This window comes from Podarcis vaucheri (genome assembly GCF_965113315.1).
Source record: "Podarcis vaucheri genome assembly, chromosome: 6".
Taxonomy (NCBI): Eukaryota; Metazoa; Chordata; class Lepidosauria; order Squamata; family Lacertidae; genus Podarcis; species Podarcis vaucheri.
Genome location: NC_138764.1, coordinates 60598306 through 60615655, shown reverse-complemented (window position 1 = coordinate 60615655; position 17350 = coordinate 60598306). Strand labels below are relative to the sequence as shown.

At 44.4% G+C, this 17350-nt stretch overlaps 2 protein-coding genes across 6 annotated transcripts in view; one reads left to right on the top strand and one right to left on the bottom strand.

The window, feature by feature from the left end:
* BAK1 (BCL2 antagonist/killer 1) overlaps positions 1 to 11356 on the top strand; it is a 40150-nt gene extending 28794 nt beyond the window's left edge. The window contains exons 3-7 of one of the 3 annotated variants that reach the window (XR_014220850.1): positions 1727 to 1862; positions 1960 to 2103; positions 5684 to 5864; positions 6280 to 9293; positions 9459 to 11356. Coding sequence is in view for 2 of the 3 variants with exons in the window: in XM_082227134.1 (XP_082083260.1) it covers positions 1727 to 1862; positions 1960 to 2103; positions 5684 to 5864; positions 6280 to 6387 (569 nt within the window). In the remaining variant the exon portion in view is untranslated. Of the gene's footprint in view, positions 1 to 1726; positions 1863 to 1959; positions 2104 to 3183; positions 3425 to 5683; positions 5865 to 6279 lie in introns of those variants that run through there. The other 2 variants (XM_082227134.1, XM_082227135.1) reach the window with 2 other exon arrangements.
* The window catches only part of OARD1 (O-acyl-ADP-ribose deacylase 1), a gene marked incomplete at its 5' end in the record, with an annotated part of 56018 nt that continues 42101 nt past the window's right edge, over positions 3434 to 17350 (bottom strand). For 2 of the 3 annotated variants that reach the window (XR_014220852.1, XR_014220853.1), the window contains 3 exons: positions 10203 to 10727; positions 11944 to 12012; positions 13845 to 13941. Of the gene's footprint in view, positions 4669 to 10202; positions 10728 to 11943; positions 12013 to 13844; positions 13942 to 17350 lie in introns of those variants that run through there. The other variant, XR_014220851.1, reaches the window with a different exon arrangement.

Genomic DNA, 17350 nt, shown 5'->3' with positions numbered 1-17350 from the left:
GTGCATAGCCTAACCTAATCATTTGGCAGTAGACCCAGATCTCCATTGAACATCTGAAAAAAAATAGCTGGCAGAAGACTGAATTTCCAGCAGTGGGGAAGGGTTAAGCATCTCTCTCCCTGCCTTCCCACTTGGTTTCACTCCCCTGCCAGCTGTTTGCGCCCCATAAGCTGGGATTCCAAGGCTCCTGCTTGCCTGCTAATAGGAGCTGGAGGATGAGGGTGAGTGCAGGGGAAAGAGTTGACTCCTTCCTCCCACCCCCACCTTCTCTCTGTCAAATTGTGGTCTTCCTTTCCCTTCTACTTTGAGGCATCAGAGGCCTGCATTAAACCCTGATTTCCGGTATGACATGTCCCTAGGGCCTTTCACAGGATTTTTGCAGCTTTAAAGAAACAGAGAATTGAGTAAAGACAGAGCTTTCCAGACTTGCCTCTCTGCTGAATGTCTAGCTTGGGCTCTGATGCACAGCAAAGAGGGAGCTGTCGCAGGGATCTTCCTATAAATGTTGATGGACTCACAACTCACATCAAACTCAGCCAGCATGGCCAATGGGCAGGGTTGATGGGAGTTGTAGTTCACCAACATCTGAAGAGCTACAGGTTCCTCATTCCTTATAGAGCTTCATGGATGCACCATCAGTAAATTGGCATTCTCTGTGTTTCTATTACAGTGGTACCTCTGGTTACGTACTTAATTCATTCCAGAGGTCCGTTCTTAACCTGAAACTGTTCTTAACCTGAAGCACCACTTTAGCTAATGGGGCCTCCCACTGCTGCCGTGCCACCGGAACACGATTTCTGTTCTCATCCTGAAGCAAAGTTCTTAACCCGAGGTACTATTTCTGGGTTAGCGGAGTCTGTAACCTGAAGCGTATGTAACCTGAAGTGTATGTAACCCGAGGTACCACTGTACTTAGTTGTTCAGTCCTCAGCCACTGCGTTTTCAGCTTCGACCCTCTTCACAACTGTGACAATTCAGGCAGTAGACCTTAGAAAAGTTGGATTTTTCCAAGTCTGTACAGCCACACCTTCCTACCAGCGCTGCAAAAATCACTTCTCCAAACCTGCTATTTGCATTCCAAGGGAAATTCTCATTGGGGCAATTGAATGTCATGTCTAGTTCAGTCCTTCACAGAATGGACAAACATGAAGACTAGCATATTACAACGCAGATGAAGCAATTATTAAATTGCAGAAATAATTTTTTTAAGGACCTTAAATACTGTTTATTAAAGTCATTAAAAGCACAAGAGAACAGGATGGGCTGGGGCTGGTACCTAAAAGATAGAAAATGAAGTGTTGGTGAATTTTAGGGAAGGAGCTTGGATGGATGCCACCACAGAAAAGGCCCTGTCTCCCACAGCTACTTGCTTAGCCTTCAAAGGGGGAAACCCCGGGAAGGGTCTCGAAAGCAGATCTCAGTTGGTGGCCAGGTTCATGTGGGAGAAGGCAGTTGAGTTCAGCTCCCATATATAGCAAGGATGGGGACTCCGTGACCCTCCAGACATTGTTGGACTCCATCTCCCATCAGCCCCAGCCAGTGTGGCCAGTGGTCAAGTAGGATGGCCACAGGTTCTCTAACTTTGCCCTAATAAATGCAATCCGATCAGAGTAAATATGCAGAAGATCAGGCTGCATTTCCTGGGAGCTGGAGCATCTGGAATACCACATGTTCTGCTCTAGATGGAGGTGCCTGTTTTCTTATCCTTCTTGTTGCCCTTTTGCAGAAGACCAGGTGGCACAGCAGACAGAAGAGGTCTTCCAGAGCTATGTTTTCTATCGATACCAACAGGAGCAGGAGCAGACTGGGCAGGAAGCGCCAATAGATCCAGAAATAGCTGTGATGCAGCCGGAGCATGACAAGTAAGAGCACATATTTGAAACCTATACCCAAAATACAAGCCGTATGCCAGTCTGCCTCCACAGGCATGTCTAACACAGTCATTCGTCTCTTGGGCAGCATCAACAACCAAGTGGGCAGGCGCCTGGCCACCATAGGGGATGACATCAATGCACGGTATGACAGCGAGTTCTCTGAGATGCTGAAGTCACTGAAGCCCTCCAGGGACAATGCCTATGAGTACTTCATCAAAATAGCCTCCAGGTAGGTCTCCCAGACTCTACTTCTCCCTCCCCAAAAACTGGCTCAGTTTTCTGATATGAAGAGTTCTCAGATGTTGCTCTGTTAGGTTCCCTCATAAGAAGAGGGAGAAGATTGAGACAAATTTTGGGCTTGTTGCTTTAATGTAGTTTGCTTTGATTTTATTGATGTTGTTTTGGTTTTAATTGAGATTGGTTTTTTTAAAAAAATCTATTTAGTTAAATAAAAACATATACATCAATAACCTACAACAATAAAGAAATAAAGGACAACAGTATAACTGAACAAAAATTAAACATACACAAGACGTATAGAGAGAGATTTGGGTCATTGCATTCACATTCTCTGGAAAAAGAATGATGATAATGATGACAACAATTGGTGCTGGAGGACAGCAACTTTAAAAACGTACTTGTTTCATTTATAAATATCAGGCTATTGTCCTCCGGGTCTTACGATGTTCTTGGAGCTGAAAAGTTACTAAGAATTGCAAATAGTAGCATATTTCACAAAAGTCACTACAGAAAAGTGGGTGATTAAAACAGGGGAGTAAGTGTGGACTCAATATGTAACTGCAGTTTTTAGGAAGGGACTTTGTACCCATTTTTGGTCCTTATTAAGGAAAAAATGCTGCCACTACAAGGATTCCATCTTGACTGTCATTTTCTGACCCACACAGCTTTAATTGCATGTTCACGCCACTTGTGTGATCAAGGTAGGAGGTTTTGCAGAAACTCTGCTCAAAGTAGTGAGCCAAACACCTGGACCCTCCCCATGCCATGTTGCAAAGTGAAGGGATCAACCCATTCCCTCTTGCCAAGTTCTTTCTAAAGCAGCAGGCAGGTAGGGAAATTACCATAGGTGGTCTGGCGACAAGCAGCTTTGTTGCAGCCCAGAGCTTGTCCATGGTGGTCAGTTGCCAAAAGAAGGATTTGGGTCAGAGGTCTCCCTCATAATTCTCTTTCTGCTCCCTGACCCACAGCACATACATGCCTATAGACGGGTGCACCCATACTCGTTCCCTGTGAATGTTGTTTAACTGTCTCTTGTGTCCTCTCTTCCTGCTCTCCCCTCCTTGGGAAGCCAAGCAGCGTTGCTCTCACCCCTTTGCCACCTTGAGGTGGTCAGTGTACTGCAACCAGGTAAATTAACCTACAGTGCTTTCTCTTCCCTCTCTTTCAGTGATGATGTGTGTGTGAACTCTCTCCATTCCATACTATGCCTGCTGAGATTTTTACAATGGCACACAAATCTTCAAGGTTATGCAACCTAATGAGACATGCTTCCATGTTTAAGTCTCATTTTGTCTTATAATTCTGTTTTTTTTATAAAAAAAAACAACCACAACAACAACCATCACAAAAATAATGATAATCCTGTTGTGATTTTTTTATTATTCTGCCAGTCAGCCAAAGGGGTTCTCTGAGCAGCTAACAATCAAGTTGAAATGCATGTAAAATTCAGTTAAATATTAGCCAAGTTGACTGGCAAACGTCTCTGAGCATCCTGCAAAAAGAGGTGGCATAGTTCTATAGATGGTGCCACCTCAGAAAAGGCCCTACTTCTTCCCCCTAAAGACTGTGGTACCTAGAGCAGAGCTATCCAGAAGATTTAAGTGCCAGAGCAGGCATCATATGGGATGTGTCTTGCTGTTTATGTGGATAGCAATTCTCAGCTTTCACAAGTCTTATTTTTCCCCTTTTCTTCTTGGATGCCAAAGGCATCCAAGTATGTGCTGCTTTGCTTCTGTTTTCCTTCGACCATGTTGCTGGCACTTGAACACAGGGTCAGATTTATTTGCTGGGTTATTCAACTGTAGATTATGGACATCTCCAGTGTAAATGGCGCCATGGGTTGCAACTGAGGATAGGATTTGCCACAACCCATCACTTTTTGTGCTTTTCATTGCCACAGATCAGTGCTTATACTTCGCAGTATGAACATAATGTGGTGTTGCAGCTGTACAAACAGAAGAAAATTTGTTTTCTGTTTAGATGAAATTATGTGACTGAGCCTTAACCCTGTTCCAATATGCCTTTTGGAAGCAGATCTCATTATATTCTTATTTTTATAATATTTATTACTTACCCTTTGCCAGCAGGTCCCAAGGCAGGTTACAACAATCTAAAATTCGGAATTAAAACAGCTAAGGCAGTACAGGCTTGGCCTGTGCATTCAAGCAGAATTTAGGGGAGAGAGGTACCATTTGAAGCCACGGGTGGGGAGTACTATATTTGCGTGTGTGTGCTTTTAAGTGTAAATTTATTACAAAGTTGTTTCTTCATTTTTATTTGTATGAATATTAGTATATTTGTATGAATATTATATATATTTAAAAAGTCATCATCACCTGCAGTCTGAAATGACAGTCCATTCTGCCGTCTTGGGATGCTTCTACCTCTTTTTATTGCATGTTATAGAAGGAGCAGGGACGCAGGTGGCGCTGTGGGTAAAACCTCAGTGCCTAGGACTTGCCGATCGTATGGTCGGCGGTTCAAATCCCCGCGGCGGGGTGAGCTCCCGTTGTTCGGTCCCAGCTCCTGCCCACCTAGCAGTTCGAAAGCATCCCTAAGTGCAAGTAGATAAATAGGTACCGCTTTATAGCGGGAAGGTAAACGGCGTTTCCGTGCGCTGTGCTGGCTCGCCAGATGCAGCTTTGTCACGCTGGCCACGTGACCCGGAAGTGTCTTCGGACAGCGCTGGCTCCCGGCCTCTTAAGCGAGATGAGCACGCAACCCCAGAGTCGGTCACGACTGGCCCGTACGGGCAGGGGTACCTTTACCTTTACCTTATAGAAGGAGCACCTCTCCCAATATCTCCCACCTCAAGTCTTACAATCTGTGGAGGAGGCCCTACTCCTGGTCCCACCTAACATGGTGACTTGGGGTAGGGCCTTCTCTACTGTGGCCTCCCAGCTGTGGATTGGCCACACATTTTCGTAGTCAAGTAAACAACTTTTTTGTTCTGTTAGGCGTTTGGGGAGGAGTGAGCTGAGAATTGTTCTTCATCGTGATTCTTAACTGTAAGATAGATGTTTTCATGGTCTCTGGTCGTCCCCCCCCCCAAATATATATTTGCTGTGTTGCTGTATTTATCGTTTGCTGTACACAGCCCGGGGATCCCTTTATGATGAAAGGTAGATTAGAAACAGAATGAATGATTGCAGCCTCACTTCCAGAGGAGTTGCAGCCCTTGAGAAGCCCATGTGGCTGGCCTTCCGGGACGCACACTTCTCAGCTGTAGAAAAGTACCTGAATAGAAAGTATCTACATTTTAGTAATCTGTGTACATTTGGATTCTTGGGAGGAACAGCTTGAACAAGATCCGAGTGACTGAAGGCATGTACATAGCCTTTTCCCCCCTCGACGATATAAAAGTCTTGTTAAATATGCCTTGTGCCTTAGCACTGCTCAGGGGAAGACGCTAGCATGCTGTTGAATGGTGAGGGGGCAGGTCAGAAAGTTGCTTTTAATGCTACAGCAGCAGACTGCGAACAAGCTGTGCCTCAGTAGAGGGTAGCAAAGGGCTGGCCATAAAACGTAGCCTGAATTTTCTAAGAATAATAATATGGTCTCTTCCGCAGTTTGTTTGAGAGCGGCATCAACTGGGGTCGTGTGATAGCACTGCTGGGCTTCGGCTACAGGATGGCAATCCATGTGTACCAGCAGGGGTTGACCGGCTTCCTAAGCAGGATCGCCCGCTACATGGCTGACTTTGTGCTTAGAAACCGCATTGCCCAGTGGATTGCCCAGCAGGGAGGATGGGTAAGTGAACCAGAGAGCTGTCAAAGATGAGTGGGTTGGTTTTTTAAAAAGACACACACACATTTCTTTTACTATGAAAGTATGCTGGGACTGATCTGGGGTGGGCAGGAGTGGGCGCAGTAGGGCAGTGCCAGGCTGCTTCCCTCCCAACAGTGGAGTCATTGCTGTCTACTGAGAAGGTGTTGGGGGAGAGATCAGGGCTGTGCAGGGCCTTGGGGGTATGTGCCAGATCGATACTGTTGGTGCACCTGTGCAACCTCAGGCTTACCTCCGTAAGCTGCTGGTGCACCTTCCTGGCATCTAACTTTTCTTTCAGGGAGTGGGGAAATACATGCCAAGAAATTGCTGTGGTTACCCTGGAATGGGTCCTCCCAACATTTCTGCAGGTAACAGTATTTTTTTCCTCCTCCTCTAGGCGGCAGCACTGGACTTAAGCAACGTTTACTGGAAGTACGTGGTGACAGTGGCCGCCGTGATTTTGCTGGGCCATTTTGTGGTGCGACGCTTCTTCAACAACCAGTGACTGGGAAGGAGAGCGTCACTGGCCGTTTGCATCCCAGCCACTGACTCGCTCCTGGGAGGTGACACTTGTCAAGGAGGATTCAGGAAACAACCAAAGGAAGCCAGATGGTTCTTTATCACCTTCCAATATGACACCAGCTTATTAACCATCCACATGGGGATTTCAAACACAAGAAATCCACAGCATAGTATTTAAAAAGGTGGAACTGAGTATGGGAGAGGATTTATTACTTCAAGAGACCACTGGGGGGGTTGAGAAAACAACAGGTTGGTTACATTCACAGTGTTGCCAGTGGAAAAGCCTCCCTGAAATCTCTTAAGGAGGACAAGTCATTTTCCAGAACGTTCTCAGGGCCAGCATAATCTCAGCTTTTGCAATTCCATTCCTAAAGAAAGCAGAAGGTCAAGCAGCATGCACAGCACTGTTGTTTGCTCAGTACAGCTGTCAATTCTTCCACTGCCTTATGCTTTTCTAGTGCTGAAAGAATCATGTGGCTGATTGGGAGATCATGTAGATTTGCTCCTGGGTTATCAGCATGAGTAGCACCTTCAAAGATCTGTAGATGTACACCTAGACAAAGCCTATCCCAGAAGGAGCGGCCGAGTGAGACAATGTCTAAAATATTTCATTACAGTGGAACCTCGGTTTTCGAACATAATCCATTCCAGAAGACTGTTTGACTTCTGAAACGTTCAAAAACTGAGGAGCAATGGGCAGTCAGCAAAATCTACTGAGAAAATTGAAAAACACGCAGTGGAAGCCGTTCAACTTCTGAGGTGCATTTGAAAATGGAAGCAATTACTTCCGGGTTTTCGGCGTTCGAAAACCAAAGCGTTCGGCTTCCAAGATGCCGAGGTTCCACTGTATATGCAGACCTATTTGTCATCCACCAGATTATTTCCTTGATCAAGCATAGTGCTCATTAGTTGATCACTCTCTTTTAACTTAGTTGCAGTGATTCTTCTCTGTCAGTGGAGAGCGCCAGCCATTGCAGAAGTTATGAATACACTTCTTTTCATGCAGCAGAGATCTCTTGGTTCCTTGCGTGCCAGCATTATTGCTGTCCACCTTGACCAGGTAGTCTGTGTATGCAGTTTGGGAGGGAGGCAAAAAGTTGTTGAAGGAATTGGGGAAGGCCTTTTTTTTTTGTTTGATGCCATTATAATTATTTACCCCTTTGACAATCACTAGCCCAAAGCTTCAATTCCCTTTGATGCAAATGGCGTCAAAAAGTCAGCACATGAATTGGTATCCCTAATGTAAGATAGGGATGGGGGACCTGTAGACCTCCAGATGTTATTGGACACAAACTCCCATCAGCCCCATACAGCATGGGCAGTAGTCAGGGATGATGGGAGCTGTAAGGAGGGCCACAGGTTCTCTAATTTTGCCCTAATAAATGCAATCCGATCAGAGTAAACATGCAGAAGATCAGGCTGCATTTCCTACAGGTTTTAGTGTGAAAGTTGAGCATGTGCTTATGTCTCCCACTGAAATTGATGGGATTTGGAGGTGCACGATTGGAGCTGTCCTTGACTCCAAGCAAATGTGCAGAGCTGGAACTTGCCATTTGAAGGAGTTCTAGTTTTCAAAGTCCTTAGCTGCAGAGTCCTGCTTAGCTACAAAAAAATTACAACACTCCACCAACCTGTCCACATTGCTTACTTAACTCTTGTTTTATAGCTTTTAAACTAGGATAAAACTGCATTGACTGCAGTGAAGCCAAGATTTTGAGCACAAAGGGTTCCTTTTCCTTGCTTTGCAGTTCCTCCCTTTACAAAGCTTATAAGGCAAAAGCTTACTTTGTAGCTTCTTTCATCTCCTTCTTGGTTTCCAAGAGCTCTTAAGACAAATATTTAGAAGCAATGTATGCATTTTCTGTACATTGTTTGTTTGCTTTTTTAAAAAAGTCACACCGCCTAGATTTCTTCTGAATGTGCATGCCAGCAATATTTGTTTTGTTTAAAATGTTTGATTTGGCTAACAATAATTTAACTTTGCCATGGCCTTAAGGTTTGTAATGGTTATGTCTTGATGCATGCTGAACTTCATCCCTGCCCAATGCAATCTTACTTTTCTGAAGTCCCATTTTGTTTCCAGTGAACCTATAGTCTGACGACGAGCTGCACATCTCATCATTCCTTACCGCTGGCTATGCTAAAACTGGGATTTGTCTGAGAACAGATCAGTAGGCTTCTGCTGTGTGTGTTTGTGTATCATACTAAAGTAGGAAAAGAATCTTTTTCAGAACAGCAGTTGTACAAAAAAAATCCATTGTACACTTATGTGGATCTAATCTATCAAGCCTATGGTAGCTTACTTCTAAGTAGATCTACAAAAGATTGCAAATCTAAGGTACTACTCATGGTGAAAATTGAAACAGGGGGGGGGTTATTTGTTTAGTTTATGCCAAACATTTTGATCTTTGGCACCACCCGCCATTGGCTCAGATTCTGCCCACTGCCAGTATATAGGCCCTGGGAGATTTCTCCCAAGGAAATGTGGCCCTTGGCAGGGAAGAAAGAAGAAGGTTGCTCATCCCTGCTGCATAGGTACACATCCTGCCACTCAGCTCAAGGGCTGGGTGGCAAACAATTTGAGTAAAAAAGCAAATCCAGGAGGCAGGGAGGCCCTGGTACTAGCTGATCCACACAGTGGCTGTCAACCACTGTGGATTTCACCAGCCAGAGTGTCCATGGAGATACAGAGATGGTAAAAGTTCTAGCAATGAGAACTCACGTACAGAGATTTGTGGCAGCAATGTATTTTCAACAAATAGCCATTTCTGCCAAAGAAGAGCCAAGTAAAATTGTGGGAGAAAAGGAATCTGTTGGGAACGGGAATTGCTCCAATAAATCTTTGTATCGCTTTAGGAATTTTTGTTTCTACTGATGGAGAAATTATGTGTAGATCAAAAGGTTGCACCATTCTGAGTTGCTTCAAATTTAAACATGTCATGTCATATCTTCTGTCATTTCGGACCAGGCTAGCAACTGCTGTATAAGTGACTCAAATATTATATATGAATACAGTGAATGCAGGTATGGCGTATGTAAACGACAAAGCTGCAGAAACACGGGCTAGGGTACTGGATGCAGAATTTAATTTCTTGAGAATCTCAGCATTGATTCTTCTACAAAATAAGCAAGAATCTAAGCTCTTTTGACTGTGAAGATACATCTGAAATGATGGGCAATGCTGCTGAAATCTCAGAGGTGGCTAACCAAAATATCTAATGACTAGCAGTGGGGCACCAGTGACCTCCATAGCTTTTTCACCCCATGATTAGGAAAACCAGACTAACAAGACAATCTTAATCATGCCTACTTTGAAGTAAATCCTATTGAATTCAGTGGGTCTCACTCCCCAGCAAATGGGATTAGGAGTGCGGTCTAAATTCTGCAAAATCAGCATTTGTGCAACTTTGCCTAATTTATGCTGGATAAAGCATTTTAAATTTCAGAGCACGGAGTTCTGGGTAGAGGCAGAGGTCGGGCTTCACCAGCATCTTTGTTTGAGAAATGCTGCTTAAACTTTTGAAGAATGTGTGGCTTCAAAAGAGGATTAGACAAATTCATGAAGAATAAGGCTATCAATGGAGAAGTTCTACCTCCAGTTTCGGAGACAGTACACACCCAGGGAACCACAGGAGGGATGCGTGCTGTTGTAGCTTCCCATAGGCATCTGGCTGGACCACTGACTAAATGGGCCACTGCTCTGATGCAGCAGGTGCCTCTTAGGTTCCAAATGAACACCGTTTCTGGGGGCTGGTCAGTAGCATTTGACTGTCTCCTACCTAGCAATGAATTTCCTCCCCTCCCCACCCCCATATATTAAAGGCTTTAGCTAATATTCTGTCCAACTCATTTCTTCAAGGGTTTCCATCTTATAGTCTCCATCTGTGCCATAGAATTGGTTGCCCCTCTAGAGCATAGGAAACACTCCTGGTGACACTTGTGGCAGCTCTGGGTTTATAGCCATGAAATAGGTAGAGGCAATGCTTCTCCAAGTAGACTGCTCAGCAGTCTAAACTACATGAGCCATTGAGGAAATCTTTGGGGATGACAGTTAAGTTTTTACATACATACTTGAAGCCATAATGTAGCTATGAATCTGCTCCCTTTGTTCTGTATTCTATTTAAGAAGCTGCTTATTATTTTCCGTGCATCACACCCAGCTTTAACAGCCCCCTTGCCCTCAGGGATTCAAAGGGAATGAAGCTAATAATCCAGAGGTACCCAGGATATCAGTGCATCCAGCAGAATTGCTTTTCATTATCTTGCCTCCTTACCTGCAAGGCAATCGCTCAAAAAGTGAATCAGTGCTGGACGTGTGAATCGCTGGAGGAAGAAGAAAGAACGTCTTCCGGGGAAATAAATACAAACAGGGAAAGGGGCTGTCCTCTTCAAATCACATTGCTTAATGGCAAGGAGTTTGGATAATTCCAGTTCTAAATGCAGATCCTGAATTGAGTGTTTATTGGAGGAAAAGAGTCTACAGCTCTCCTGCTGTATACACAGACTGCTTTGGGATTTGGAAAGATGCCCCTCTATTTAATACAAGACAGACATCTTCCAGGGATGGATTGTTCTGGTCTCAAAAGGCCAAGAAAGACCTTCTATTGGATCTGGGTCTATAAGGTTTCTTGCGTGTATCACATCATGCACCAAGCAAAAAACAATTGTGCCTTTCTACCTCCATCAAGATCTGACCCCTCCATGGGGGCATGGTGGTGCTACTACCTTTGGAGATACAGCGAAGGTGCGTCTTATCACACTCCCCAAATGAGCACTCCAGCATTCGTTGTGTGGGGTATTCATGGGGAATGCACTGGGTTGTTTTCCTGGAAAGCTATGCCTTCTATGTACTTCTGAATTGTGAAGTGCCTGGCACACTACTGGCACTAAGTAAATGTTAAATGGTAGTTTCTGTAATATATATGTCAAAATAAAAGTTATATGCAAATACAGATGGTTTTAAGTTTATGTTATTTAAGTGTATGAACATGAGCTCGAAATACAAGGTGTTTCCTTAATGTGTTTGTTTTTGTTTGTTGCTGTGGAGAGCTGTTTAGGAAGTGGCTTTGTTTTGATATTTTACGTTTTTTTAAAAGTGGATTTATGCTTCCAAAGCTGTGTCATCCCACTTACCGCATGAAGTTGTACAGTTTATAGAAGCCATCTTGGTTTTCCCTATAGCTTACAGCTTATGGTTTGTCTGGGAGAGGGTTTGGACAAAATTCTAAGTCAAGTATGTCTTCGCTCCGTGTGGCACAGCAGCAAAAGGAGTGCAATCTTTTTTCCGAGACCCTGCCGTTCACACCAGGTTATGGCTTGGCTTATGCAGTGGAAGTGGGTTCTGCACTCTGCACAGCTCCTCACCCCCCCCAAAAAAAAATCAGGCTCCTTAGAGTATATAAAGTGACGGGAAAGTGCACTGGAATAAGTAAGGTAACAATTGTTTGATGTGATATCATATGACCTCTCTGCAAACAAATCAGGATGAATGCAAAATAAATAGGCTGTCAGGAAACAGCCTGGATATTAAGAAAATTACCTGCAGTGTAGGATGAAAGACGGAAGCACGGAGATTCATCTCACCTCCTGCATTTCCCACGCTGGCAAACTAATAAACAAAGACAGTAAAAGGAAAGTGGAAGCTAAAAGCAATTAATGAAGACTGGAAAAGGCAACCGTCTTAAATAGCCATAAAAGCAGCATTGCCTACTTGCTGACAAAATCCCAGGCAAAAAGGGTAGGTTTAGGTTATGATTAATTCTAAGCACATTTGCCTGGGAGTAAGCTTCATTGAAATTAATAGGACATACTTCTGAGTAGATATGCATAGGATTGCATTTGGAGGAGTTTTGACTGGAAGCTGCCATGGCCATCCTTGTGAACAGTCAACCCAAATGTGATAAAAACACAAGGGCTGGTCAATTTCAAACTAATATTTGTATGTTTTTGTTGCACACTGGACCAAAAGGTCCTGGCAAGACACTATTGTTCTGCCTTACCCAACTATTTTTGTGTGCGTGTGGAATCTACTGCCATTCCAAGGTAGGTAAGTTATTGACACAAATTATATCCCACCTTCCAGTAAAATATCCAAGGTGGCTTATAGTCTGGATAAATATACACAAGCTATAATAATAACAAGCACAACAATATCAAATAACATCACCGAAATCGGTCCTAAAACTAAGTCACCTGATTTTCATGCGACAGATGCCAAGGCTGGATGCCAGCTTGTGCCAGTCATTCCCACTAATGCTCTTTGCCTCTAACAGCAGCTGCAGCTGCTCAAAGAGCTCATGGAGGATTCTGGAACCCCCCAAAATGCATCTCCATGTCATTCCAGACATCAACTAGCCATCCAACTGGATGTAAAGACCTTCACTGCCTCTCCCTCTGGAGTTGTAGGCATCTGTTGTTCTGCACCCTTGACACTTTTTCCTGCCTGCTCCATCCTCACCAGTAGTTTCCACTTGATTTCACCGCTAATCTTCCACAGGAAATCATTTCCCCAAATGCATACGTTTTGACCATTTTCAATCAGGCAATGGAGAAAATTTAGGCATACTCTTTAATGTAAGGATGGGGAATGTGTGGCCCTCCAGATATTGAGATTCAGCTTACATCAACCCCAGCCAGCAGGATCAATGGTCAATGGTGATGGAGTATTGTAATCCAGAAATATGGAGGGGGGCACAAATTCACCACCCTTGCTATAAAATGAAAGGGAAGTAGAGCTTTGTGGAAGGGCCACCACTCTGGGTTGAGCATCTGCTTTGCATGCAGATTCAATCCCCAGCATCTCTAAGGACGGCTAGGAGAGAATTAGTCTGAAACGCTGGATTGCCAATTACTGTAGACAACACTGAGCTAGATGCAAATATTGAGTTTGACTCAGTGTAAGGCAAATTTCTATGTTCCTACATGACTTAAGAACTAGGCCCTGAGTTTAAAATTCCCAAATAAGGTTTCCATTTATGCATTTATAGAATTGTCATTACTGTTAATGCTCCTTATCTTAATATAAGGTAAAGGGTAAAGGGCCCCTGGACAGTTAAGTCCCGTCAAAGGCGACTATAGGGTGTGGTGTTCATCTCGCTTTCAGGCTGAGGGAGCCAGCGTTTGTCCACAGACAGCTTTCCGGCTCATGGCCAGCATGACTGAACCGCTTCTGGTGCAACGGAACACCATATCAGAAACCAGAGCTCACAGAAACGCCATTTACCACTTGCACTAGTGTCCTTCGAACTGCTAGGTTGGCAGAAGCTGGGACAGAGCAATGGACAATCACCCTGTTGCAGGATTTGAACCGCTGACCTTCTGATCAGCAAGCCCAAGAGGCTCAGTGGTTTAGACCGCAGCGCAATACTGTATTTTAATATACCACCTGCCTTATCCGGAATGGCTGAGGATAGCTAGATGGCGTGGTCATATCTCACTGACCATACAAAGCAGGTTGTCGCTTTCCCGATTCCATGAAGGAAGAACTGAGGCTGAATGAAAGAGGTCCAAACACGGCAGTCCAGGGCAGAGCTGGAATCTGAACAGAGAAACATATAGGAGCATGTGAAACTGACTGTTGGCCTACTGGTTTCTGTAGGCCCACTAGGTCTCATATCATGTTGCTTCTGAGGGGTCAAATGTAACAAAATGCATCCAAACAGAAAATTGTACATTCATTTAACCCCATATCTAGTCATCGTGGTTACCAAGTGCTGGCCAAACAGTCCTGGCACTGTTGCCTCCCTTATTCTGATGCATTTGTTGTTTTAGCTGGCTTTGCCTTGAATCACCTGTGCCCCCCCCCCCATTCTGCTCCAGAGGGTCACCCGGCCCTGTGGAGCAGGTTCTGTGCAGTTTTGGTGGGGTAAGGAAGTGCTGCTGCATGCGCAGGAGTCTGCTCACATCACATTGGATATTGCCCTTGACTATCTCTCCCTTCTAAGTGTTCCTGGCACCCTGGTATGCCAATGAGATGCAACTGCAGCCAAGCAGTGCCAGAGGAACAGCTGTCACTCGTGTCCCGGCCTTTTCATCGCATGAAAGCCCTTTCATTCTGTCTACAGAGTTTATTTTATTTATTTATACCCCTCCTTTCAAAACAATTCCAGTACAGAAGCAGACTAGGAAAGAGCTCAACTTATAAGGCTTGTTAAAAGAGGAACGTCTTTCGCAGGTGCTGGCAAGGGAGCCAGTCTAACATTCAAGGGAAGGGAATGCCAAAGGGTAGATGCTGCAACACCAAAGGCCTGATTCCTACACTGGGTGGAATGAACCTCCTGATAAGGTGGAGTCTGCAAGAGGCTCTCACAAGCATCCCAGAGAAATGGGACAATAATGGTTATTTCAACAATTCTAACGCTGTGCACTGGTAACCCCCAGGTCCAACTCTACTGAGTATGCATTACATTAGCAGATGGGGAGCAATGTGCTACTGTAACATAAGCGGGATCATAGTCTATTCTTAACCTTCCTGTCTCATAGCAGGTTCAGCAGAGACCCATAAAAAGATACACACCAAGAATGCCACCAGCTGCATTTGCTCCTGCAGGATTCTCTCTCCCTCTTTGTTTAGTGGAAGGTTAAACATAACAAAAGATAAATGGCCCTCATAAAAAGGGCAGCTGCTGTCTAAGAATCCCCCTCCCACAAAAAGAGAGAGCCTTATAATGGTAGTTAACCAAACTTCTCAGTTGTAGTTATTAACGCCACAACAGCCAAGGTTAAGACCTAATTAAATTTTCACCTAAGGTAGCATTGGAGTGAAGGAATGTAAGTCCTGAAGCAGACTTCACTGCTGCCTAATAGCTCCATAATGGGCCTAACACCAAATTAATCTGAGCCTCCTTCATCTAATCTCACAGGACATTTTTTTAAAAGCAGCTGTCCTGGGGGAGAAAGAGACCCAAGGGGAAGGCATGTAATTGACTCTCATAGCCATGTTATATTTTGATATTTTGTAATGTTCTATTGGCTGCTTTGAGATTTTTTTAAAAATAGAAATTGGTACCGAAATGACCAATACATTCATAACCAAAACAAAAATAAAACAGGTTGGGGGCAGCCAGTGAGCTCAGGACAGAAAAAATGTGTCTCAGACTTGAGAGCCAGTGTGGTGTAGTGGTTAAGAGCGGTAGACTCGTAATCTAGTGAACCGGGTTTGATTCCCTGCTCCTCCACCTGCAGCTGCTGGGTGACCTTGGGCCAGTCACACTTCTCTGAAGTCTCTCAGCCCCACTCACCTCACAGAGTGTTTGTTGTGGGGGAGGAAGAGAAAAGGAGATTGTTAGCCGCTTTGAGACTCCTTCGGGTAGTGATAAAGCGGGATATCAAATCCAAACTCTTCTTCTAATCCTATATAGCCCAGTGTCTCTGCATCAATGTGTCTGAGGGTATTGCTACACAGTGGCAGCCTCTGGTCTTAGTATATAGTATGTTTTTGCCCTAAGATGACATAGTAACTAAGGGAGACCCTGCTTCCCCATCCAAAGTAGTCACATCCTGGGAAGCGGAATTACCTGCCTCAACCAGCCTGTTTCCTGGTCTCAGCACCCCTATGTCATCTTTTTGTTTCCCCTTCCTCATCTGCCCCAGCCTGCCCACCCCACTCTTCAGCATAGTGACGCTTTGGGACTCATGACACCTGCACAGAAGGAATTGGGAAGGTGTGGTCCTCCCAATGTTGTTGCACTCCTTCTTCCATTGTCCCTGACCACTGTCGATGCTGGCTTGAAGGGAGATGGAGTTCAACAATGTCTGGAGGGCCACAGGGTCTCCATCCTTGTTGTATATTCAAGGAAGGGGACACAGTGCTCTGGGTGCATGCGATTTTGCACAAGTAAGTTTACTGCTGTTTTTAATACATGCCCAGCATCATACTTAAATCAGCTCTAAGCAGTTACCCCTGAGATACGGATATATTTTATGACAGGCTGAAAGTCCAACTCCTGCTGTGCTTGCTACATGACCCATGGCACAAGGAGATCATTTTGTTCTGGAGGTCTTTGAAACCTTTGTCTTGCAAAGCCAAACTCAGATCCTGGAAATGAGTGCCCCACACTTTAGAACTGGAGATCAGCACATCTTGTACTATTGTAGATGCAGCCTGTTCCCTTTGGGTCTGGTCCAGTTTGCATACTGAGAATCAGATTTATCTAATGGCATGGGGACCAGGTTGCCATTATATATCCAAATAACACCAATGATGCACGTATATTGCAAACACTTATCTGACAACCGAGACGGGAGCTAACAAAAAGGAGTGCATCCTTCCTTCATCACAACATTCTCCTATGGCCTTAGTAAATAAACTGGGTTTCTCATTAACTTCACAGTTTGCCCTTTCCAGTTTGCATTTAATACAGTAGCAGCTGCTTCCCTAGATACCCAGGTGCACACTGTCTTAACAGTCAGGCAGAAAGAAGCATTAAGATTACAGCCCTACAGTGTGATTTCCATTACCAAAGCAATTCCACTATGAAAGTGTCTGCTGTGGACACTGCAATCTTGGCTCTGGAGCAAATTTGTGCGACTGGAGCATTGGGATCTGGTTGAGTCTGGTCTAGCCAAGCAGATAACTTCAGGTGGGTTCACAGAAGAATGTGCAAATACCAGGTCTCTCTGTTATGTTTTTTCATATTCATCCTCAATACTTGGAGAATCATCTATACCAAACAATGGATCACATGTGCTCCTTCGTACGACATGAGAATAGCCATAACAAGTGCAGATTCCCACCAACACACTTGGGACACTGCACCTGGCAAGGAGAATCAGGACTGAACCAGCAATGTTGTCCTAAATTCCTTCTGTGTTGGTTCTATATGCCTTTTCTTTTCACCCTCCCTGATCTCTTAGAGTAAATACATTCGATAAAAACGCATGTAATTAATGTCTGGGTCAATAGCTGGTCTAAGCAGTACTTGGGGCTCCAGATTTCTCCTAGGCCA